General features: G+C 43.1%; 1 protein-coding gene across 11 annotated transcripts in view; it reads left to right on the top strand.

The window, feature by feature from the left end:
- Asap1 (ArfGAP with SH3 domain, ankyrin repeat and PH domain 1) overlaps positions 1-25,210 on the top strand; it is a 311,987-nt gene that overhangs the window by 205,055 nt on the left and 81,722 nt on the right. For 6 of the 11 annotated variants that reach the window (XM_037197508.1, XM_037197507.1, XM_028876032.2 and 3 more), the window contains 6 exons: positions 13,119-13,193; positions 13,694-13,743; positions 15,099-15,228; positions 16,416-16,501; positions 23,127-23,202; positions 24,387-24,509. In XM_037197508.1, coding sequence (XP_037053403.1) covers positions 13,119-13,193; positions 13,694-13,743; positions 15,099-15,228; positions 16,416-16,501; positions 23,127-23,202; positions 24,387-24,509 — 540 coding nt within the window. The remainder of the gene's footprint in view (positions 1-13,118; positions 13,194-13,693; positions 13,744-15,098; positions 15,229-16,415; positions 16,502-23,126; positions 23,203-24,386; positions 24,510-25,210) is intronic. The other 5 variants (XM_028876034.2, XM_028876031.2, XM_028876033.2 and 2 more) reach the window with 1 other exon arrangement.

Genomic DNA, 25,210 nt, shown 5'->3' with positions numbered 1-25,210 from the left:
TGTGCTTCCTGAAGTTGGTCTGTTAGGTTTCTTTTGTCTGGGAAATGCTGCCTCTTAGTGGTCAGGAACCAGAGCAATGTGGACAGGATCCGTTTTGTTGTTCCTTTGGCATGTCTGAAGAGGGTTCAAAGAAAAGGTTACCTGCAGCTGCTTCCCTGCAAGCCTGGAAAGATGCTTCAGTCTTGGTTTCTTCACTGGTATAAAACGAGACTGATGGTCCTCCTTGCCATATCACTCACAATGCGTCTATTATATTTATTTTAGTATATGTGCTGCCAAAGCGAGCCCGTGTATATTGTATTTATTGAGGTTCTGTACAGATACTGTGACTGAGAAAGGGGACGCAGCAGTGAGAATGTGTCCCGGAGCCTCTTCCCTCTACCAGTTTCCGTTGTGGTAGCATTTTCAAAAGTTGTTTTAAGCACCTATGCAGCATGTGGTTCTTCTATGTGATGTGGATACTTTACGTCCCTCCTACCCTGGTGCCCCTTTAAAATTCAGGATGTTAGTGAGAAGGACTTCTTTTACAGCGGACTTTCTTATAAATAGATAAAAGTAGACTGCTCTTGAGTTTAGCTGCTTATGATTTTGTTGTTCATTTGATTAAATATACAGTGAATGAAGAAAAGAAAGGAAAGGAAAGGAAAGGCCATGGCTGCCCCTCGGTATGGTGGGGGAGAAAGTTTATTATAGATATGTGGGGAGCATAGCCAGAGGCAGAGACATCTGGGAGAGTCCAGAGTGGACATGGCCAGACTGAGCTGGGCCATGTGGGAGAGGGGGAAGGGAAGGGAAGGGAAACAGGTACAGCCGCCAGGAGGCCAAAGGTCCAAAAAGGGAAAGGGTCATCAAAATGTATGGGTTATATAGGGAAGAGCCTCTGGGGGAAGGGCAGCCCAGCCCCTGGGCTGGAGAGGTCAAGGTCGAGGGTATGTCAGCCATTCCCTGTAACAGGCAGGGACTGAGGGATGCTGGGAGAACTTGGCAACCAGGTCCAGCTTTGATATGTTAAACAGGCACCTCTGCCCCAGTCCTTTGTCCCAGCTTTGAAACATAAAATTAAATACCAAGATTAAATTCATGTTTTTAACCTTTGAAAGGAAAGCAATACAGTGATTGTTTGCTGAACAGCGCTGGCTGCAGGCTGGTCCCGGGATCCCAGCAAGGAAGTAAAGCATCAGCAGAAAGCATGCACACATTTAAAGTTCCCACTGCGCAGTTGGGCTGGGGGGTTGATTCTCAGTGGTGAGAGGTCAGCGTTTCAATGCCGTGCCCACAGAGTCAGTGCCGCCGTGGTTTTGCCGCTGTGCGGACACCTGAATTAACGGTAATAGGCTGTGCCCAGGTGGGGTCTTGTCCAGGCAGGACTCTTGGAGCTCCTGGTCCCTTCTGTGCCCAAGCTTTTGCACGGCTCTGCAGATTGTCATTTAGCAGTTGAGGGCAGTTATTGCTTCAGAGCTGCTGGCGCGGAGCAGCAAGTTCCGCAGCTGCAGAGCACTTCCTGTTTACAGTTTCTGACTGCAGAATGTTGTGGTTTGGGTTAAGGATTGTTTTTTTGTTTTATTTTGTTTTCTTATCTTTAAGTTTCTTTCCTTACAGATGAAAATAGCTGAAAACACACGTTGGATCTAGATTTTTATCACTTTTTTTTTTGAGAATTTACTTTGATATGTTAAAAAGAGTAGAGAGGATCATAGTTATACCCAGTGGTAAGTGAATAACTGCTGGTACCCTGAACTCTAATGCATCTTTGAAGATCTCATCCTTTTTTTTATTTAAATTAAAATATAATTACATCATTTCCTTTTTCTCCCTTCAACCCCTCCCATGTCCTGGACCCCTTGTTCCCTTTCAAATTCCTGGTTTGAAACTTGTCAATGTTGTGTGTGCATGGGTGCGTGCACGCGCGCATGTAAATAACCTGCCAGCCTGCCCAGCCCATTTAGTGTTGCTTGTATGTATGATTTCAGGGCTGACTGCTTGGTATTGGATAACCAGTGAGGTGCTCATTCCTGGAGGGACTATTTCTCACTTGAGCATTCCCCTAGTTGCCTCTAGTTCTTTGTCTAGAGGTGAGGACCCTGAGGTTCCCCTTCCATGTTAGCATGTCTGTTGGAGTTAGAACAAGTTTGGGTCTTGTTTAGGTAGCCATGTTACTGAGGCATGGTAGGTGAAGCTTCCCTGTCATTTCTAGAAGACACAATCTCACAGCAGATTTCTTCGTTCTCTGACTTTCATAATCTTTCTGTCCTCTCTTTGGCGACGTTCCATGAGCATTAGGTGAAGGAGTTGTGTTGTAGATGTATCTGTTGGTTCTGAGCTCCCCATATAGGATCTCATCTTTAGAATGTTTCAGTGTCGGTACTACGCCTCCCCTCATGCCCTGATGTGACTCATAAAGCAGTTAGTGTTGTGGGACATTATGTTCAGTGAGGTCTTTCCGTGTGTGTGTGTGTGTGTGTGTGTGTGTGTGTGTGTGTGTGTGTGTGTGTGTGTGTGTGGTGATGAGTAAGGGGGAAAGGATTCAGGGTGTTTTGGTTTGGTTTTTATTATGATAGTTACATGTGTTTGCTATAATAAAATGGGAATATGAGAAGACAAATATTATTACATAATTTTAGTGTCTGGCATTTTAATGTAATATTCCTTTTGAACAACTTTGTACATTTAGACTCGGATACTGATGGTTTACATATCTAACTGTATATTGCATATATCTTACGTTGTGTCTAAAATCCTTAGAGTTAGATGATCTTAGGGTTCGGGGTTTGTGTTTTAGGTGGGTGACAGTGTAGACAGGTGCTGTGTACTCTGCAATGCCTCCAGGGCTCCTCCAGCTGATGCTTCCCACTAAACAGTGACCTCTCTGCAGGGAGACAGTGACGCCAGGGTGGAACACAGTGATCGAAGATCCCACTTCCAGTCAGACTCATCACTCAAGTGCAGTCGTGGTGGGGTTGGGTACCAACAAAAAATGTGTGTCATAGATTTATTTCAGAAGCTTTTAGAACTTTTCTGTTGTCGTGTTGTTTTAGAAGCTTGTTAACTTTCTAGGACATAGAAATCCAATTGAAAGTTATTTTCACAGGCTACATAATATATCTTACCTAGCCAGACCATAGCTAATGACTTGGAATTTTCTCTCATCAGTACGTAGTTGCCATGTAATAAATATATCCAGTGTACAGAAGTTGTGTGTAATCCTGGCTGAGTTTTAAATTAGTATGAGCCATTGTCCATTAAAAATATTTCAAATAGAAAGTCAAATAATGGTTGTTAAGTAGGACTGAATTTTCAGCCTATAAAATTTGCATTGGCAGGTCACACTTTCATTAAGAGTGTGTACACACTGTGTGTGATTGTGAACTGCTCCTCAACTCGAGGTATAGTCACAAAACAGCATTTGGAACTAGGAGAGGCATGCTTTAAAGTTGTGGGTCCACATAAGAGGAAGGAAGACGGGGGATAGGACCTAGTCACTAGTTAAGAGAGATTTGGACAGAATCACGTTGAAAATGGCACTGTGGCACTTGCTTATCTTGCTTTGTCTTTTTTTCCCCCCTGTAGTCTCAAGTATTTAATACTAGCCACTCTGGACAATGTAAGGAGTTATTGTCTTTAAATTAATTAAATAATTGATTATTTAATCTGGTGTCATCCTCAGAGTCTTTAAGCCAGTAATGCTATTATTTTTATGGTTAACTTTTGCTTATCCAAATAGAGATAACAATAGTTTGTATTTATAGTGTGCTAGCTATGTGCTGTTCATTGATTTAAGCACTTTACATGCTGTGTTAGGACAGGGTCGTGAGTATCTGCCACAGTAGTAGTGAGTGTAGTAAAGGGTAGTTTCCTCCTCCTGTCACGTGTCTTCTGAAGGAATCTGGTTCAGATAATTAAGAGTAAATCCGAGAATAAGGCTGTGACACAGCAGCTCTCCACAGGGTTTGGTATGGCAGGAGAACAGAGACCAGGTAGGCTTATGAAGACTTTCACAACGCTCCAGATGTTTGTCGCTCTTCCTTGCTCTGGGAGACCAGAAAACCAAGGAAAAGATGACTTGGTTAGTACTTGGTGAGCGTTACCTTCTGTCGTCGTCGTCTCTGCCTCACTGACTCCCTGGATCAATCCTTGGTGACTGCAGAGAAAATGGAATCTCTTCAAACCTGGAGTCTCCTCTCCAGCACCCTGTGCTGCCTCCTCCGAAAGTATACGGATGTGCTCTTACCGCCATAGATTTACCATTAAGTTAAAAGTGATATTGATCTAAAAACAATTAAAGCAGCAGCACAGATGTTGCAAAGGGAAGACAGACACCGAGATAATTGACTTTCCGTTTGCGTGCTCTTTATCCTGGAAGCCTCTGGAGTTCTTTTTCCCAGCCCAGATCTGTAGGTGCATTTTGAGAAGCAAATGCACAGATGCTTCCCTTGGCTCTGAGAATTCCTTGAGGCTTTGGCTGCCAGTCACTCCCTTGACCCTTTGCCCTCGCCCTTTCTTTCTCATTTTTCATCCCAGGAATGAACTCTTACCTAGATCTTCTCCTTCTCTCCGACTGCTTCAGATTCCATCTTACTTTAGATTCCTCTGGGGAATGTTGCCTCCGTCTCCGTCTCTCTACGCAGCACAAACCACTAACAGCCTCTAGGTAGAGGGGCCCCTTGGTCTGTCACCTCCAGCCAGGTTCTAGGAGCAATTTGAATATCTCACAGCCTCTCTGGCCACTCTGATACTGAACACTCCAGGGAAACCAGAGCTGCGTTCAGATTCTGTGGTGCTCAGGTCTCAGCACTACTTACTTGATTTAGAGAAGATTGTATTTATTTGTTTATTTACTCAGTCAGCTGTGCCAGGAGCTTCACATGCACAGGAATCTTGATGTGCATGTGGGAAGCAGGCCCAGCCTTTGCTTCCCAGAAACTTTACTCTAGAAAGTCAAGGAACAGACAAGTCGTTCTGAGTACCCAGCTCTGAATGTTCGCCTTCTTGCCGCTGGGCGAGATGCCTGATTGGAAGGTGGGCAAGGTACTGATAAGTTCCGTGGAACCTAGAAGGTTCCTTTTCAATAACCAACGAAAGGATGGTCCCTGTAGATGAGTAAGTAAGTTTCAAAGAAGGAGAGAGATCAGTGGACATGGGTTGAGAGTGGGAGTTAATGCTTTGAGTTCATCTGCTGCCCAGGGACTTGGGAAAGCCTTCTTCTCTCAGGGAAGATGCTGCTCAACTGAGTCTGGGGACAAAGGGAAAGGCTGACAGGGCCAGACCTAAACTTGGGAGTTTGGATTCGACTCTAGTCAGCAGGAAGCAGTAATGGGTTTCAGACAGGAAAGTGATCTGACCTGATTGTCACTTGAAATGATTATAGCGTGACAGAGGAAATGAGAATGGCTTTTGGAATAAAGCAAGCCTTCATGAATAACCTGGCCATCTGTTTTCTGGGTGCTTTGGCCTTGGTCAAGTTGCTTAACCTCTCTGAGCTTATATCCTCGTTAATCTAGTGAGACTAAGATCCATTTTATAGAGTTCTCTCAACCCCAGTAACTTTAGATAACAAAAGCTAAGCATAGTACTCTCTATCATTTTAATCAACAGTTTCATTTGGGCTGTGCTGCCTAGATGAAACATAGCACAGTGGGATGCAATGTTATTTTAAGAGACGGCCTTGACCGGACGATCAGAAAAACCAAACCGTGGTGTTTCACCAGTAGAGAACTTGTGGTACAGGACATAGAAACAGTTTTTCAGAGCCCTGGTCCATCATTGCCCTTTTCCTTTCCACTACTGTTCAGCTTTCCAAATGTGCATTAAAAAAAAAAAAATTAAAATCTAGGAAAGTAAACCTAGTTCTGTTTAATTGAGCCCATCTCCTGCTTTCCATTTTACATGCATTTCAATCCACGGAGTGCATCTCACATAAGTCCTTTTAGGGAACAGGAACTTGTTTTTATCATTTTTACCTCATGAGCGAGGAGAACAGGCCTGCAAAAGGTAAGTGGGAGTGATTTGCCCAAGTGTGGCAAGGTAAGCCTGGGGCACCCTGGAAGCTGAGCAAACCTCTTACAAATCCCAGGCAGATTGAGTGCCAGTAACTCTCTTCTGGTAGCTGGGCAGTGGTAGTGCAGGCTTTTAATCCCAGCACTCAGGAGGCAGAGGCAGGCGGATGGCTGTGAGTTCCAGGCCTGGTCTACAAGGCAAGTTCCCCAGCAGCCAGAACTGTTACACAGAGAAACTCTGTCTCAGGGCAGGGGATAGGGACGGGACAACATACACCTCTCTTCTGGAGGTAGGAGTACCCTCAACCCATGAACGCAAATATTCCTAGTTTCCCCTTACTGCCTTTGCAGCGGAAAAAAAAATTTAAATGTAATCTTATATGCCAGTAATGTCTGCTAGCAATTGTTTTTTGCATATATATTGCATAATTTTAGTTTGCATGTAGATTGTATAATTTTAGTTTTTGAAACATTTTGATTTATAAGATAATGCCATAAATAATTTACTGGCTCTAAAGCTACACCTGTTTCATGACTCCATGTTTCCTGTTTAAACAAGGTTCTACATAAAAGCTTTGTGGTGGTGTCCTTAAAAGCAGCCAGCTCCACGACTTCATATGAATGAACGAACGGGGATTCAAGTTTACCATTACAGGAAAGGAAACCGCTTGGAAGCTGAGTCGACTGATTTTACCATTGCTGGGTTGGAAATACAGAAGGATGTATCCTAGCAAGAAGGCATGTTAGATAGATAGGAAGCAGAAAGGGGAAATACAGGAAGGGGCCAGGGCAAGATAGAGCCCCCACGTGACCTACTTCCTCCTTCAGGCCCCATCACCTACATTTCACCACCTCCCAGTGCATTCATCAAGAGATTAATCCATTCATACGCCGTAGCCCTCACAATCCATTTGTATCTAGAAACTCCTACATAGACACATGAAAAGGTGTGCATCTTCTAACCCAGTCAGGTTGACAATTAGCAGTCACACCAAATATTCAACAGTGTTTTAGTAATGAGTGGTTACGGTGCTGCCGGATTAGTACCCTCATTTCTCCATCTTACCCTTTCTCCTTGTCCTTCCCTCCCCAGGCCATATGCTCTGGCACTGGCTAGTTGAAGGGAATGCTGGGCCACCAGAGAGGTTAAACAGTCACAGTAGTGACCGTCACGTGCGCCTGTGAGTCTTTTCTCTGTGTCATAGTATTCTGCAAAGCAGCCTAGTGACAAAGCTCTTTTTAAAATTCCTTCTTTCATTGTGTTTTCATTTAGTTTGCATAGAGAGTAGTGGGTTTCCATGCGACATGGTCATGCGTACATTATCATTATAGTGTGTTTTTCTTCCATCCTCCTACCACCCTGCCCAGTGCCCCTTCTTCATTGGTCCCATTTCTTTCCCCAAATGGTCCCTTCTTGTGCTACTGTGTCACATATATTGTGACCCTCTGTTGTCTCCTCTCCTTGTAGAGCCCTTTCTCTCTTCCCAGAGCCCCCTTTTCACTTGAAAGTAGAAAGGTACTTGGAAGTCCTATATGAGAGAGAGAGAGAGAGAGAGAGAGAGAGAGAGAGAGAGAGAGAGAGAGAGAGAGAGAGAGAGAAGGAGAAAGAGTAAATATATTTAAATCTAGAGTTGACGTGTGAAAGAAAACATGCAGTATTTGTCTTTCCAAGCCTGGCTTATTTCACTTAGCATGATGGTCTCCAGGCACCCATTTCAAATAACTTTAAGATATTTGGTAACTGCCTAGAGTGTGAAGGAGTTAACGCTCTAGACAGAAAACCTAATTTATACCAGGAGAACCGCCGATTGAACTGCGGGAGCTGGCTCATTATTTTAATTGGATTTTCCAAAGTGTTGAGCTAGTCAGCAGATTTGCATTAGCTTTGCTTTGAGAGAAATTGTTTCTCTCTGCAGAGGAGGAGAGAGAACCAAGGGGCAGGGGAGAGAGCCTGTCAGAATTAGCTCGAGATGACGAAGCAAGCAAATTATGTCCTCGTTAATTAACACAGCCTCGTGTGCATGTAGGAAGGCCCGTTTGTAGAGCGGGGCTACCTTCCGCTCTGAGGCAGGAAAAAGAGACACAGTGGGCCTTTTCCAGTGGACAGCACCACAGGGCTCCTGGGCACAACTGTAAGTCCTGCAGGGGGCTTGGGTGGGGTGGTATAACCTGTGCTGCTCCTGTATACTTGCTGTGGCCATTCCAAGGGCACCACTCCCTCAGAAGCCAGAAGCATACCCTCTGAGAAAGGGGATAAGTAATGTGTCAGTAGACAGATAAGCAAGATGGTGTCTTCTGGAAAACTGTATGAAGGGGTAAAAGTCAAAACACACACGGGAGGAGTTGTTTTTATGTCCGTCATCTTTGGGTGGGATTGTGATGGACCGTGTGTATAATGTCTGTCCGCCTCAGAACAGTCTGTGAGTAGTAAGTGGTTATTTTTCGTCAAAGCCTGTACTAATTATAGTTATATATTAAATAAATTCCATTTGCATAATGGAAGGATGCATTTCAGCCTCCTTGTCTAACTTCTCCAAATTCCCGGTAGGTTTGGATGTGTGGACTGGCAGAGAATAGCTGTTTTGTAAGGCATAGTCATTTGTTAGGAACACCCATATATTTACTGTAGTCAAGCATCATTCCTGAGATGGTGTTTAATGTATTGTTTGCTTACTAAGATGGAAATAGAAATAGTCTTGGTTTTTCTGTGGGGTGTGGGTATGCTTGAGATTGGGTCTTGCTGTGTAACTCACACTCACTTCTGACTGGCAAGCCTCCTGCCTCAGGGACATTGTTGGAAAGTTAGGAAAATTAATAATCAGTAGAATCTTAGTAAAGTGTCATCCGGACGATCCATAGTTCATGTTTAAATCTTTCACAAGCCATCTGTTAAAGGCCAATGAGTGACAACAACAGGAAGACTGTCCTCCATGGTCCTGGCATTCGGTGTGACTACACTACAGTGGCCTGTCAGGACAACGCGACACCGTCTGACAGAGTGTGGCTGGGGTTGTGAAGGTTTCCGAAACAGTAAGAAAACAAAATCCTGGAAGACTCCGGAGTCCTGAGACTGAACTCGTGCCCTTCACCTCTGTCACAGAGCACCACACTAAACTGTTTGGTGGAACTGATGTTCTCTGCATGGAGATTTCCAAGAGAGAGACAGCCTGTGCTTCAGGGCGTCGTCTCTCTTAGTACCCCTCTTCTCTGCTGCCTTCCTGGTGCCACTCAGGTAGTTTCCAGTCACTGTCACTAAGGGAAGAAACTTCTTCCTGGGAAGCAAGCTGGAAAGAGTTAGTAAATTCGAGTATTTTTTTTCCCCCTGTGGCTTTTTCCTAAGCTTTTCACTGGGGGAAATCCAGATAACTAATATATAATGTATTGCATGCTTGGTTTCTTCTTATCCCTCAAGAAGACGTGTGTAGATGACCACAGTGAAGTTCTCAAGTCTTGGGGTTTTTTCCAGCTGTGCAGGGCCTAACCACAATGATGACTTGGTTACTCGGTGTGGTTAGTGCATAGATTTTGGAGAGGCTTATTCTTCAGAAGAACCTTCACCTTTAGCACTAACCACAGATTTCTTAATTCCTGTGTTGTTTGGTAATGCAGCCTTCATGTCAAGGTAGCAGTAAGCTTCCATTCTTGCTTCATTCACAAAGGGTTTGAGACATTGATGAAAGCTATAATTTAGGACTAAATGTTGAAATGTGCTTTTAATCACTGTTTTTCACATTGTTTCAAATATTGGGTTTTTTTTTTTTGAGCAAACAATGCATTACCTATTTTTAAAAGATGTTTGAATATGTACAGGAGTGTGTGTGTGTGTGTGTGTGTGTGTGTGTGTGTGTGTGTGTGTGTTTACGTATGCATACCTGTACACCAGCCTCAGCTGTCGTTCCTCAAATGCTGTCTGTCATGTTTGTTGAGGCTGGAACTATCTCATTAACCCAGGGCTCACCAAGTAGTCTCAGCTGGTGGTCCTAGAGCTCCAGGGAGTCTCCTGTCTCCGACTCCCCGCGCTAGGGTTACAAGTGTGTGCCACTAGATAGATCTGCCCTATTTGACATGGGTTCTGGCATCTAACTCAGGAGGACCTCATGCTTGCAAGGTAAGCATTTACCAACTGAGATATCTCCCCGGGCCTTTAAATGATAATAACAACAACAACAGTAATAACAATGACAGTGAAGAAAATCCCTTCCTCCTGCATCCCCACCCACCCCAGTGTTCTTCAGAGCACTGATGCCAGCAGATTACTGTGTGTTTCTTTAGAAATAATATACACAGGGGCTGAAGAGATGACTTAGAGGTTAGGAGCATTGGCTGCTCTTCCAGAGTTTAATTCCCAGCAACCACATGGTGGCTCACAACCATCTGTAGTGAGATCTGATGCCCTCTTCTGGCATAAAGGCATGCATGCAGATAGAGCACTGATCTACATAAAATAAATCTTTAAAAAAAAGAAAGAAAGAAAGAAAAAAAAAAAAAAAAAAAAAAAAAAAAAAAAAAAAAAAAAAAAAAAAAAAAAAAAAAAAAAGAAAGAAAGAAAGAAAAAATACACAACCTATGTCCCATCTTTTCAAAAACAAATCTTGTCCACTGTAAGTACTTTTTATTTTCCAATATATCACATAAATAAAGAAGATTCTCTTCACTGCTATAATTTCCTGCACCAGCGCCCGTTGTTGGGCACTTTGTTTCCATGAGTGTGAACAGCGCTGTAGGAGGAGAGCCTTGTACACACAGTGCTGTATGCATTTCGTACCTTCTGCACGTCCTGCTGGAGCAGCAGTTCTGTATGGTCCAGTGTTCAGGTTTGGGGCATGTAACCATGTGCACACAGACCGCAGCTTGTGTGTACACTGGGGAGATGGACAGTAAACAAACGAGGAAGCGAACATCCACACAAGTGATGGGGGATGGTAAGTTCTTTGAGTGACATCGGTGCCAGGATGGTCACAAGCAGAAAGGTAGATGCTGGCTTGATTAGCGAAGAATTAAGTTGGCCCCCAACATCCCCTCTTGTCCACACTATCTCATAAGAGCCTTAGGACTAGAGGGTGCTGAGGGCTTGTACTCCCAGAATGAAATTGAGAGCTACGAGCAAAATCTCTCTCCAGTTTCTTGTCAAGGGCAAAAGGGCTGAGTCCTGTGCATCTTCATTTTTCTCCCTGCCCTGCCTAAGGCCAGTGGCTTTCAACCTTTTTCTTTTTGAGGACCACAATCATAAATTCTGAGTGGTCTTTTTTTTTTTTTTTTTTTTTTTTTTTTTTTTTTTTTTGGTTTTTTGAGACAGGGTTTCTCTGTGTAACTTTGCGCCTTTCCTGGACTCACTTGGTAGCCCAGGCTGGCCTCGAATTTACAGAGATCCTCCTGGCTCTGCCTTCCGAGTGCTGGGATTAAAGGAGTGCGCCGCCGCCGCCCGGCCTGAGTGGTCTTTTTGCCCTACTTTCCGAAACCATCATTGTGGATTCTCCTAGACAGAGTCAGAGTGCAGCAGTCTGGCCTGCTCGCTATCTGTATTGCTGGTGGCAAAGTCACACAGACGGAATTGCCTTGGCAGGAGTCCTGCGCCCTCTGGTGGTACACGCTGGAAAAAAACGTTCCTCAGATGAAAAGCAAAGAAGGCCAAGATGTTGCATGGCCTGTTGGGAAACCCAAGGTGTGAGCACCAGGGTACACAGGGAGAAGGCAGAATCCAAAGGACAGGCCTTCTCTCCTCTGCCCTTCTGACCCTCACTGCCTGACTCATAGCTGGTGTCCACAGCATTTAAAAAAAAAAAAAAGAAGCACATTTTCAGCACTCGCCAGGTGTCTGTAAACTGGCACTGAATGTATGTGTCGGCTCCCTCCATCTTCAGCAGCTGGCAGTAGGACACAGTCCCTCCACACTTGTCAGCACCAGGCCGTCGGGCAGCATTGGCTGCCCTCACGTCATAGTCTTCTTTAGCCTCTCTGCTTGTCTGCTGCCAGTGTGGAAAGAAACCCCACTAGGGGCCTCAGGAGCGGGCTGCTCATCTCTTCCTGCCTGCATAATGTGTGGCTCCTCACTATTCAGTAAGACTGGATGGATGGGTGGACAGTCCGGCAAATAGACATACTTACATGGGAGGAAAACTTCCTTAAAGGGGGAGATCCCAAAGTGTGTCTATGCTTTGGCTCTGCAGAGTGCTGTAAGCTCGGTTCTCCCTGGGAATCACCAGGGTCATGTTGGCTGTATTTCAAACCATTCTATGTTTCCTCTGCTGCTTCTCTCCAGCTGGGCAGCAGCTCCACCTCCTCCTCTTTTATACTCACTCCTCTGTCCAGTAGAAAACCGGTTCCCCAAACCTTTAAAGATTTGTTTTATCTGAGTATTGTGGCTCATACCTGGAAACATGTAATCCTAGCACACAGGAAACCGAGACAGAAAGAGTGTGAATTCAAGGCCAGCTTAGGCTGCATATCCAGACCTCTCAATAATAATAATAATAATAATAATAATAATAAAAAAAAAAAAAAAAAAAAAAAAAAAAAAAAAAAAAAAAAAAAATAATAATAATAATAATAATAATAATAATAATAATAATAATAAAATAGCCGAGGCTACAGCTGTAAGCAGAACAGTCGAGGTCCCTGTTGTCATGAGCACCTATTCTCATCAAGGAGACAGGATAAATATAATCACACATACAGTGCATGCTGTAAGAGTACAAAAAGGAAACATTAAAAGCCAGTTAACATACTTCCCTCTATATTCGTGACACACAGCTGAAGAAAAGTCAAGCCAAGAGTTGCAGTTTGGGTAGACATTGCCCTGAAAGTGCTGAAATAAGTGGTAACCTATTGTACCCATGTGTGTGTGCTACAGCAGCATCCCAGAGCATCACTCGGGGCCGCACGGTCGGCCTCTGCTTACAGTTGTGATTGTGCACAGGTCACCCTTCCGTCCTCATTTCTACAGCTGCAGTGTGGGGCGTTACACTAGCAAGAGGGATGGCATGTACACACAATAGACACACAACACACATACAGCTCTTCATGAGCCCTGGGTGGGGGAGCCAACAGGACTGGGCTTCACCGTTCATTATGCATTCTTTTTTTTTTTTAACTGCCTCCCGTCTTTTCTTTATTTTTATTTTCCAGCTCCAGGGTCTGAGCCACAATGTGATCTTCACCTTGGATTCCTTGTTAAAAGGAGACTTAAAGGGAGTTAAAGGAGTAAGTGGTCAGAAACTGTATTTTCCCTGTCTTCACTCGGAAGGATCGGGTTTGCGTGAGGTTCTTTTCTTCCCCCTCTACAATCAGAGTGGTACTTGTATCTGAAAATCTCTGAACAGTATCTGCATAAAATAAATATTTTTGTAAAATGGTCATTTAAAAAAGTGTGTCCCTTCACATAATGGTATCGACTGGGAACTGGATTAGGCACTTTCAGGAAGACTGGTAGCTCCTGAATGGGTTGGAGAGAAGCTTGGCCCAGGTCTGGCCTCCACCAGTGTGATTTTTTTTGTGGGCCAGATTTCAGAATCTCCGGGTCCTGCTTCTCTGCTAGGACCAGGAGTGCTCACCCTACCTGCCTCTCGCAGACTTCTCCCCTGTACACAGTGCAAGTTTCAGATCCCCATAAAGGAAGTTGATTTTGTTCAGATGTTTTTTCAGTTATTTATTTGAGGAAAGATGAATGACGGTTTTCATTTTCTTGTTTTCTCTTTCCAAAGGATCTCAAGAAGCCATTTGACAAAGCCTGGAAAGATTATGAGACGAAGTTGTAAGTTGGGACTTGTTCTGTTGGTTGGTTGGTTGTCGTTGTCATGAGTTTCGTAAGGAGTAAGTGGAGACAGGACTGAGCCCCGGGAAACTACTGTATTCGTAATGATAATTAGTTTGTCTTTTTAAGGGCTGCAAAGTGGGTGTGCTGATCTAGTTAAGAGTGGCACACACAATTATCCCATCCCTCTGGAGGCCGAGCAGTCCTGGACTTAGTGATTTCCAGGCCATCCTGGGCTACCTAGCAAGATAATGTCTCAAAAAAGTAAATAACCCAAAATATGTTGCATTACCAGTGCTAATTGTCTGGAGGGACAGGTGCTGTTTTGGTTGCTGTTATGAACTACCAAGTTTGAGGCCTATGTATGTGTGCAATATTCTTTTTATCAACACCGTTACATAACCATGTGCATTTCTATGTAGTACAACAGTCGGGAAATAAAGACTAGCTGGTATTTTTGATACCCTTTTGTCTGGCAGGGTCTACACCAAAATGTGTTTTATGTGCATGACCCCTGACCCCACCCGTTACTGTTCACCTCTCCCTCTATCAGGAAACTGAAGTCTAGAACGCCTAAGGAATTTTGGAAGGTCGTGCAGCCGGGAACTGTTAAGCTGGCATTCACACTGGATCCACTGACCCAGAGACTGAGCAGTCTAACTTGGCACTGAAGCCAGACCAATTGACTCTGGGGTTTTTGTAAGGGATTAAGGAGATTGGAGACCCAGATCAGCCTCAAACTCATGATCCTCCTGCCTCCATCTTTAGGGGCTGGGATGAGAGAGGCACCACACCCAGTTCCTTCATTCTTATTCCTCTGAGAGATTTGTAAGACCAGGCAGACGGTAGATAGGAAAAGATGTCCATGCTAAAGCTTATGTAAACATAAGTTTACATAACACAGCCATTTCTGTGGACGACAATAGCAGCAGAATTAGAACAGAAACAGAAGAACTTGTGGATCGAGTGTGTTTTCCTCAAAGCGCTTTTGTAATACTGTCAGATTTGATTAAAGGAAAGGCATCAGCGTGGTTCATTTTTTTCAAAAAACTACTTTGCTTCACCAGGATTGAACCCAAGGTCTTGCACACTACCCCAAGCTACATCCCCCCATTAAAAATTGGTGTTTTTGAATGGGAGATAATAAGAGTTCCAGTTTATTCCCAGCACATACCCAAACACATCGGCCCCATAATCACATCCCACCCCACTCCCGATATGGTACACAGGATGCATTTGATGGACCCACATTGGCACATCATCGCCTAGGGTCAAGTTTGCACTTAGATTCACACTTGGGGTTGTGCAACAGTATCTTTTTTTTTTTTTTCAAGTGTCATCTGTTTTAATTACAGTACAAAAATTGAGAAGGAGAAAAGAGAGCACGCAAAACAGCACGGGATGATCCGCACAGAAATAACCGGAGCCGAGATTGCAGAAGAAATGGAGAAGGAAAGGCGCCTCTTCCAGCTCCAGATGTGTGAAGTAAGAACAGACCTTCCCAACCCCGTCCGCTCTCCCTGACAGTCAGCAGACACTAGGTTTGATGCTTGGAGGAGGGACTGTTTCCTAAGGATTTTAATCTCCCTTTTTCTCCAAGCCCTTTGGGATCCGCCATTGCCCTGTTGTCTCATATTTTGAGCCTTGGTCCTATGGACCTCTTTAAGCCAAAACAGGATTCATTGGTGAGAACTTTAATGTTGCTTGTGAGTGATTGGGGGAGGGTATCCTGGCGGGAGGTAACACTGGTGACTATTACAACTTTGGAGCATGTGGTTTTTTTTTTTTTTTTTTTTTTTTTAAAGCATGGATCCAGCTTGAGTGGAAATTTAAATGAAAGTTGTCCCAGTAAGAAAGTCTGAGCTCATGGGAAAATGCAGTAAAAAGCATGCTGCCTCTAACTTAGAGCCGTGGTTCTCAAACTGAATTCCCACCAAAACCTGTACCCCTTCCTGGACTTGCACACTCACTGTAAAGCAACCTGAGCAATCGAGATGCTTTCCGGCTTACAGAGTCCTAATGGAGTGTGTGTGTAATTTAAGGTTTTCTCCTGGATTTCCTTTTTTTTTTTTTTTTTTCTTTTTCCTTTTGTGTTTCTTCTTCTTCCTCATAAACCTTTGGCTCCTTGACCTTTTCTATTATGAATTCTTACTTACATCACACTGAGTGAGCTAGAAGCACGGTGTCAATGGAGAATTTTGTCCATTGATAAAATTAAAACCAGTGCTGTGTAGTTAACTACACCCTTCCTTATACTTGCTTCGTTTTTAGTAGAGAGTTCTTCTTCTGATTCATCTCCTTGTTTAAAGTTTCACTATCTTATAGAACATTCTCGAAGAGACTGCTGCTCCATCTGTTTTCTGCAGAGAACAGTCCATCTCTTAGGACTGTGTGAATATAAGTTTGAGATCCACCGCACCAAGGGGAAGCAATCAGTTTTCATGGAGTGCACTTGCTGAGTTTCATCCTTGCCTGTCTAGTACACTAATCATAAGACCTTAGCAAATGCTAACACTAATTGCGTTTGTGCACACTGACTGTGTCCCAACAGCCTTCCCTAAACAAAGCTCACCTACTTCTGCAGGTTTGAGAGTGGTGTTCTCCCACATGAGCTTGAGAGCCACATCTGGAGTCACCAACATAAATTCTGCTTGCTTTCTTTCTTTCCACAGTATCTCATTAAAGTTAATGAAATCAAGACCAAAAAGGGTGTGGACCTGCTGCAGAACCTTATCAAGTATTATCACGCACAGTGCAAGTAAGTGTGGCATTACTTATCAGTGGTTGTTCACCAGCCCTTACTAATCAGCCCCTTCCGTTCATTGCCCTTCTCCTGATTTTCTGTCCTTTAGTGACTATCTATAGTAAGACAGTTATTTTCTTCAACTAAATAAATGAGAAACAGTATTATGTCTTACTTCCTCTGCATTTTATATAAAGTAGTAGCTCACAATAGACAACTATTTGATTAGTCGAAGTGATGTCTTCCCCCATAGTTTGTGCATAAGCTATTGTCACCAAAACCATTCTGTTGACACTGCTCCTCCCCATACACCTTGTCATCTTCCCTGTTGCTTTTACCATTCATTCCCACCCACAGTTCCTTGGTGGGGGTTCATTATCTGAACCTTACTACTTGGGGCATTTTGAATGCTTAGCGCTGTAGACAGATTTCTGTGAGACAGTGTTCCGTCTGAAGACACGACATCTTGTGTATGTTTGATTTCATTCTGCTCATGGCACTGTGTCTGGTTATTCATCTTCTTTATTTGCTGGGCTAACGTGGGTGAGTGTTCCGCTGGAGCCTTTGTGTGAGAATGCTGTTGCATAGAATCTATGTTAGCCAGTGGATATACAGAGAAGAGAATACAAGATCCTTTCTGAAGCAGCCCGGCCAGCTCTCATAAGCAGGATGAAATAAAGGGCATTTGAGCTAGATAAAATACTCTCAAAATAATAAATGCATAATTCCGTTTGATCTCTCCTATCCCATTTAACAACACCACAGCTAGGAAGACCTTTGTGTACAAATGACACATTTAGGAAAAAAACACAAAGCTTGAGATGGTTAATGGACAGGTTTAAACCCTTCCTGGGCAACAGGCCCTTCAATGAATACCAGGATCATCTGACATAGGTGTTTAGAGCTTGTAATATATACCTCAGGATCTTCATGAGAATGTGAGAGTAAAATAAAATACAGCATTTGTAGTACTTACCAGTGGGATAGTTCATATAAGCCATAGCTAGGATGTTTCTCTTTACAAAAGGCTTTTTGATGACCAAATTAATCTTTATATAAATTGGTTGACTTTTTCAGTGTAAATTCTACTTTGTATATATGTGCTTGATAAATAGAATATATGGAAATTTCCACTTTATAAGGTAAAGTGTCTATTGGAGCTCTGACCTGAGGATCTGAGCACCTGAACTACGTTTTGCCTTTATGGTATAGTGGACAGTTTTTGAAGTTACTTACTTTGAAGTAAGTAATCAGTGACCATGACTTTAATTTTAGGTGGAATTTTTCCATCTTTGATTAGTCTTTTTAGAAAATTATCTTCACAACTTTTACCAAAAGAAATGAATCTCTCCATCTTCTGAAATGCAGCTCTTGACAGCAAATCTAATTTTACCTGATTTTAGAGATCTTGTTCAATTCCCCAATTTTAGAGATCTTGTTCAATTCCCCTACATCTGAATAGAAGAGTTTGAGGTGTACAAGCAGAGTTTCCCAAAACATAAAGTGAACTGCATGTACATTAGCCTCTGTGATTAACATGAAAGAGCAACATTATTTAAAATGGCTGCATCCTGACCCTCCTTATTCCTTTATTATTTTCTGCTTACCTCATCATAACCATTCACTAGCCTACTGCCAAAGGCCAGGTGTTTTCTAAGGTTCTGCATTTAAATACAGACAGAGCTGCTTTCTGGAGGTCTTTGTCTGGTGCAGGAAATCAGGCATTCAATGACCTGTGCCATGGGCACCAGGAGGAGAGACTCCTTCAAGAAAGCCAAGGAGGGCAGTGGTTATATCTGAAGGAAGATGATGGGACTTGGGATGGGTCTGGGAAGGCAGCTGGCCTTTGAGATCCCTAATCAGAGAGATAGATCAACAGAAGACAGACCCACTGGACACGTGCCTTAGGAGGTGAGGTTCTGAGCCATCAGGTGGCAGGATTGACAGACAGTAGGGTTCATCTCTAAGTTGCCATATTCTTGGATCCAGGAACTCCACATCAAGAAGCTGGGGAGGTTTTCTTTCAGAGATTCTTCCTGCTATCTCAGTCATTCCCTTCAAACCCTTATATGTGTGGTGTTGCCCTGTAAAGCATTCTCTACTCATAGTTTTAGTTAAAAGATTTCTTCTGAGCACTCACTCTAGTTCCCAGGTGGTTTTCAGTAGACTCAGCCAATGCTCACCAGGGAGTCTGCTGCATGATGCTTCGTGGAATTGCAGCACCTTGGTGTGGATCCGGTGTTTGCATTGGAAAGGGAGCAGAGACAAACTGTCTCTACCTGTTCCAGCTCACCCACACTGCTACTCACTCACACATGAACATTGCCAATAACATCCTGCTTTCAAAACAAACCACCCACTCCTTTTACCACGGGATTTATTGTGATTTGCAGAAGCAAGAGCATTTACAAGCATTACTCTCTTTCATCATTATACTCAAAAATAACAGCTCCTAGGAACTTACATACAGCACAGGACATGTGGACTCACCAGTTTTTCACATGTGATTTCCCTTTTATTATCCCAGAGTCGGGACATTTTAATTCAGAAATGATCAAAACATGTCCATAGTGGAATTTGTTTTTTTAAATGTGTCAGTATAGACATGGTAACCACAGGAACCAAGGGGAAAGTTAGTCTTACATCAAAATTCAAAGCTCTGTTTATAAAAGGGTATTGATAGGAAAATGGGAAGACAACCCACCAGACGAGAGCAAACGTCTGTGAACCACTTACCTAATACAGGACTGAGACTACAGAAGTACAAAGAATGCAACAACAAAGGATAATTCAGTTTCTTTGAGTGTGCAGCGTTTGTATAGCCATTTTTTCTGAGGGAGATATATCATTTGCCAAGTATCACATGATAAAATATTCAGCATCATTAATCATTATGGAAGTACAAATGAAAACAAGAAATGAGAGGCCATTTCATAGCCCCTGGGCCAGCTATAATTAAAATACCAAAAGTAGAAAGAAAGTCTTAGAGGGGCTATGATGGACGGGAAACCCGTGCATCACTGTTAGGAGTGTAAGATTAGTAGTACAATTGCTTGTAAAACTCTTAGATAAATACCCAGGAGAGCCAAAATCACGTATTCAGACAAAGGTACATGCATAAATATTATATAACTATTATTCACAGTACTTGGAAACTTGTATACCTATCTGGTTAAACAAATGGGGGATAGCCATACAGTAGGATATCATTCAGCCATGTAAAAGAACAAAATATTGATTCATACTTCAACACAGATGAACATTTAAGACATTATGCCAAGTGAAAGAAGCCAGACATGGAAGACCACATTCCAGATTGCATGTATGTGAAATGTTCAGGAAAGGCAGCCCAAAGAGGTATCAGATTAATGGTCAGGGGATAAGGGAAGAGTGAGTAGTTTATTCCTGGGATGATGGAAATCATCTGGAGTTGGATAGTGGTCATGCAGCACTGTAAATATAATAAAAATTACAGAGTAGCTTGGCTCAAATTTTTTAAATTTAGAAAATAAACACAGCTTAAATTAGTTGAATTTACCTAGGGTGGTTAAGCTACATTATCAGTTTACCAGATGTAGAATCACCTGAAGGATTAGCCATTCCCCCACTCCCTGCCACCAGCTTTGTCTTGAGGGACTTTCTGGAGAGAGTTAACTGAGGGAAGAAGATCTGGCCTGAAAGTGGGTGTCACTGACCATGGTGTGAGTGGAAGAAGGAGAGAGAGCGGAGCCCCCCCCCCCGCCGCCCCCCCCTTCTCTGCTGCTGGACTTGAACCTGCAGCAACTGTGATCCACAGTCAGTCTCCCCATCAGTTGTTTCAGCAGCTGGAAAAACTCCTACAGTGCCCACATGAACTAGAAGCTAGACAGCAGTGCGGCCACACCTGCAGCTGATGTCTTTAACTTCAGGGTGTATGATGAGCCGGAGATGGTGCACAGCATCTACATTTTTAAAATCTCCAGCAGTGGGTCCAGTCCACCACTCTGTACTGTGGCTCTCTGCAGAATCGTTGAAACATCTTTGTGGTTAAATAGGGTGGAACTTTCTAGAGTGTTAAATGTTACAGGCTATACACAGAAGAAAAGGTCAGCCCATTGCCTAGGATGCAGGGAATAGGGGCTTGGCTTAGAGCCTGGGAAACCAGGCTTTGAGAGGCCTTGTGTGGATCCCAAAGTGGACTTAAAAATTCCTTTCATGGCCACTTAGCATCCCCATTGTGCTAAGAGCTCTGTAGTGTGGCAGCGAGCTGATCCTCATCACGTATGGGGAGACCACAAGGCAGATAAAGTCTGTGGGTAAGCAGTCCACTGGGGGTAGGGATGACTTAGAGAAAGGGCAGCAGAGTATGGGAATTCCAAACACGAGTGCCCTGTGTTTTGTTTCTGTAAACTGAGCTACAGATGAGGGTCCTGAAGAAACACACACACACACACACACAACACACACAACACACACCACACACACACACACACACACACACACACACGAAGATAGGAACTGTCTTCACTTGTCCATCATAAGAACTTACTTCACCAAACATGGTATATACTCACTCAAAAGTGAATAAAGTGAATATGAGCTGTAAAATAAAGAGCAACTATGCTACAATCCACAGACCCAGAAAGACAGGTAACAAGGAGGGTTCATGGGGAGACACCCAAATCTCCCTGGGAAGGGGAAATAGAAGAGATTTCGTGAGCGGACTGTGAGGGCAAGTGAGGATGGGAACATGAATGATTAGATGGGGGTGCGGGGAGGGGCATTTGGGGGTCAGGCAGAAGCCTGGCGCAGGGGAATCTCCCAGAAGTCTACAGGGAGGACCCCAGCTTAGACTACTAGCAACAGCTGATAAGTAGCCTGAACTGGCCTGCTCCTGTAACCAGATTGTGTAATCCAGTAACTGATGGAGGCAGATGCAGAGGCCCACAGCCAGGCATTCAGCAGAGTTTGGGAATCTGTGGAGAAGGAGAAAAGAGTATAGAAACCAGAAGGGTCAAGGACACCACAGGAAGGCTCACACAGTCAACTAACCTGGGGTCACAGGAGCTCACAGAGACTGAACTAACAACCAGGGAGCCTGCATGGGACTGACCTAGGCACTCTGCATATATGTTACACTTGTGTAGCTTGGTCCTCTTGTGGGACTCCTAGCATCAGGAACAAGGGCTGTCTCCAACTCTTTTACTGACTTTTGGGACCCTACTCCTCATATTGGGTTGCCTTGCCCAGGCTTAATACATGGGAAGGTGCTTGGTCTTACTGCAACTTGATATGCCATGTTTTATGCCATGAGAGACCTGCCCTTTCCTGAATGGAGAGAGAAGAGGAATGGATAAGGTAGGGGGAGCTTGAGGTGGGGGAATTGGAGGGGGAGGCTGCAGCTGGGATGTAAAATAAATAGATGGATTTAAAAAAAGAAAGAAAGAAAACTTACTTCATTTCTAGCTGTGAGAATGAACTTGGTCTCAGGCAGTCCTGGATCTGAATCCTACCACTGTGTGTGCAGAGTAAGGTGTAAGTCTTGCTGTGCATTTTCTACAGAATGGAGAGGAAACTTTATTGTGAGAATCAAGCCAACGGAACCACTTGTGAAATGTGTTTGAGACAGTTCTCGGCTTGTAGTAAAGGCTCTTCAGTTCTCAGCTCTTGTTGTCATTGGGAAAAGTGACAAGTAACGCACCTTTGTCATTTATGTGGTATAGACAGCAGCTTTCCAAGCCTTGGTACCACTGAAACCCTGTGAGCTTAGCACGGGTTGCTTTCTGCCTCAACTTCTAGTGGCCAATTGGACTTCTGTATGCCAGGGGCTAGTTTGTCTTTTGTAACACAGATCTTAAAAGGTCTTATTATTAAAAACAAAACAAAACAAGACGGGAGCCAGACATTGGGGTGAAAACTGAAAGATCGGAAAAACAGAACAAGCCATAGCTAACCTCACCTGGCCAACTCCTCAGCCGATCCTGTTTCCACTAATCCTTAGACTGAAAGCCTGAGTCCTCACCCTGAGGGTCTCAGATGAACTACTGCTTAGTTCCTGTCTCCTCATGCCTTACATACTGTTCTCCACCCAGCCATGTCACTTGTTGGCATTAAAGGCGTGTGTGATTTCCAAGCAGAGATATGAGATCTCAGTGGGGGGGGGGGATTAAAGGTGTGTGCCACCACTGCCTGACTCTCTTCCCAGTGTGACCTTGAACTCACAGAGCCTCCCAAGTGATAGGATTAAGGGTGTGTGCCACCACTGTCTGGCCTCTATGTCTAATCTAGTGGCTGGCTCTTTCCTCTGATCCCCAGCTAAGTTTATTAGGGTACATAATATATCACCACATTCGTTCTCCCTTTGATTCAAACATGGCCCAGCCACGCAGAAGTGATATATGTGTGCATGAGAATACATGTGAAATCAGTTAGGACAGTAAGTGTTATTTGGCCTGATTGTGATATCTGCTAATGGATTTCAAATAGTAGCCATAATTTGTTTGTTGGTACATCTCCATATAAGTACTGAACTTAATTTTATGTTTATTTTGTATAAACTACTGGGAAAGGGTTCGGGGAGATAGGAAGAGTTCTCAGGTTTTGCACGTAATTCTGTTCCTTCTTTGTAGTGCTTGTAAGTCACTGTTGTTTTCCATTGTAGTTTTTTTCAGGATGGCTTGAAAACAGCTGATAAACTGAAACAGTACATAGAAAAGCTGGCTGCTGACTTGTATAATGTAAGTTCTCTATGCAGCATGTGCATTGAACTTGTAATAAGCATCAGTATATTTGATATCTGTATCAGAAGGGTATTAAGCAGAAGAGGCCAGTAATATGTCATTATAAACCTACCTGACAAGCCTTTGTTTTAGCGACGGACCTTTGGAGGCTATGAAGAGTGGAGAGAAGCGTATAAGAAATCAGAAATTAAACTTTTCAGAAGGGAAGAGGAATGTATACATAGAGATGGCATAATTATTACTTGTAAATAACTTGGCTGATGAATATTAAAAGAAAATATATTAGGATATGAGGACATACTTTTAGAAAAGGTTTTAGAGTTACAAGTAACAGATTAGGTATGCCTGATGAAAAATGCTCTAAAATCTGAAACTCTGAGGACCATCTGGCATGAAAGTGTAAAAAGAGAATTCCACATATGACCACATTGCAGTCAAAATATAGTTGTGCACATATATGTCAGAAACTATAAATAGTAGGATATTGTCTTTAGCCTGTTCTTTTAAGGCTATATGAAACAAGTCAATTATATATTAAGACTTTGGCCCCACCCTTGAGAGATCTCATTACATATGTGCAAATATTCCCAAATGCAAGAAATTATGAAACAGTACTGCTTCCCAGAATTTCAGATAATGAATGCAACCTTTTAACAAACATACCTATGTGTTTTGTCTAATTTAACTTTCTTTTAGTTAGTGAGCATGGATCAGTGACAATTAACTCCCAAGTGATTAAGAATAAGCAGTAGCAATCCTGGTCCTCATGTGGTTCTTTGTAAACTTTGTTGCATGGTCTGGCCATTGTTTCTCAGTCATTCATATAATTCTCTTCTGGCCCATTTAATTTTATTATCATAGTCTTTTGACCCATCCTTCCAAAAGCCAGAAACAAATGATCTTAGCATTATTTCTTAGCCTTGTCTAATATAGGGATTTAGGGCTTTTTGGGTCACCATGATTTAATAAAATGCCTGGTACATGATTTGCTACTTCTAAATTTGAGTACTTTCTCAGGATTAGCCTCTGCCCCATTAAAAAAAAAGGCAGTATGAGCACTAATAGGAAAAGTTACTGACTGCATCTATGAAATTGAATTAATTAAGTGGTATATTTGGATAAATAGCTTTGTTTTTAAAAATGAATAAGTAACAAGTGTGATTTTTTTTTTCTTTTCCCAGATAAAGCAAACCCAAGATGAAGAAAAGAAACAGCTAACTGCACTCCGAGACCTAATAAAGTCCTCTCTGCAGCTTGATCCGAAAGAAGTAGGTGGTTTATATGTTCCCAGCAGGGCTAACAGTGTAAGTGAGGCTGCTTGTGATCCTCTTTGTGTTTCTTGATCTGTGAAACAGGCACATTGATAGCTTCCTACTGGGGTGGTTGTGGGGACAGATGAGATAAAAGACAGAAGTTTGTATCTATAGTGATGCCCCGTATAGAAACTGTGTTCCCACCATGTCAGGTGACGTGGGCCTTTAGTCCTCACCACTGAGAGGAAGAGGCAAGTAGAGCTCTTCGACCACAGAACCAGCCTGGCCTATAGAGAGTGAGACTGTGTCTGGAAAAGAAGAAATTGTGTTCCTTTACCGCCTCAAAAATAAATGGTACCCTGGATTCTAGTACTTTTATAGCCTTAGATTTTTCTTAATGTTGCCTTTGAAGCAAACAGTGCACCCCATAATTCTCTTCTCAGACCATGCCCGTTATTCTGGGAAGCCAGAAATGGTCTTTCATTTTACTAGAGAATTAGGAAATACTTTGATAGAGTCCTTTAGAAGTTTTGCCCCAGAATTAGACGAACTCAGTTGAGATGGCCCATGGATGTTGAAGTTGAATGCATAGGCAGACTTGATGAATGCAGCTCTGACCCTTAGTTACAAATGCCATTTTTCCAGGCGTTGATGCTTGCTATGCGTCTGGCTCCAGTTTACTTACTAAGCATATCAAGGACCTTGTAGAACAAATCAGCAGAGTGAACAGTCATGCTAAAGTGGCCTCACTA

This window comes from Peromyscus leucopus, chromosome 20 (genome assembly GCF_004664715.2).
Source record: "Peromyscus leucopus breed LL Stock chromosome 20, UCI_PerLeu_2.1, whole genome shotgun sequence".
NCBI classification, from domain to species: Eukaryota; Metazoa; Chordata; class Mammalia; order Rodentia; family Cricetidae; genus Peromyscus; species Peromyscus leucopus.
Note: the sequence above shows the minus strand (reverse complement) of the source record. Positions and strands in the feature narration are given on the sequence as shown.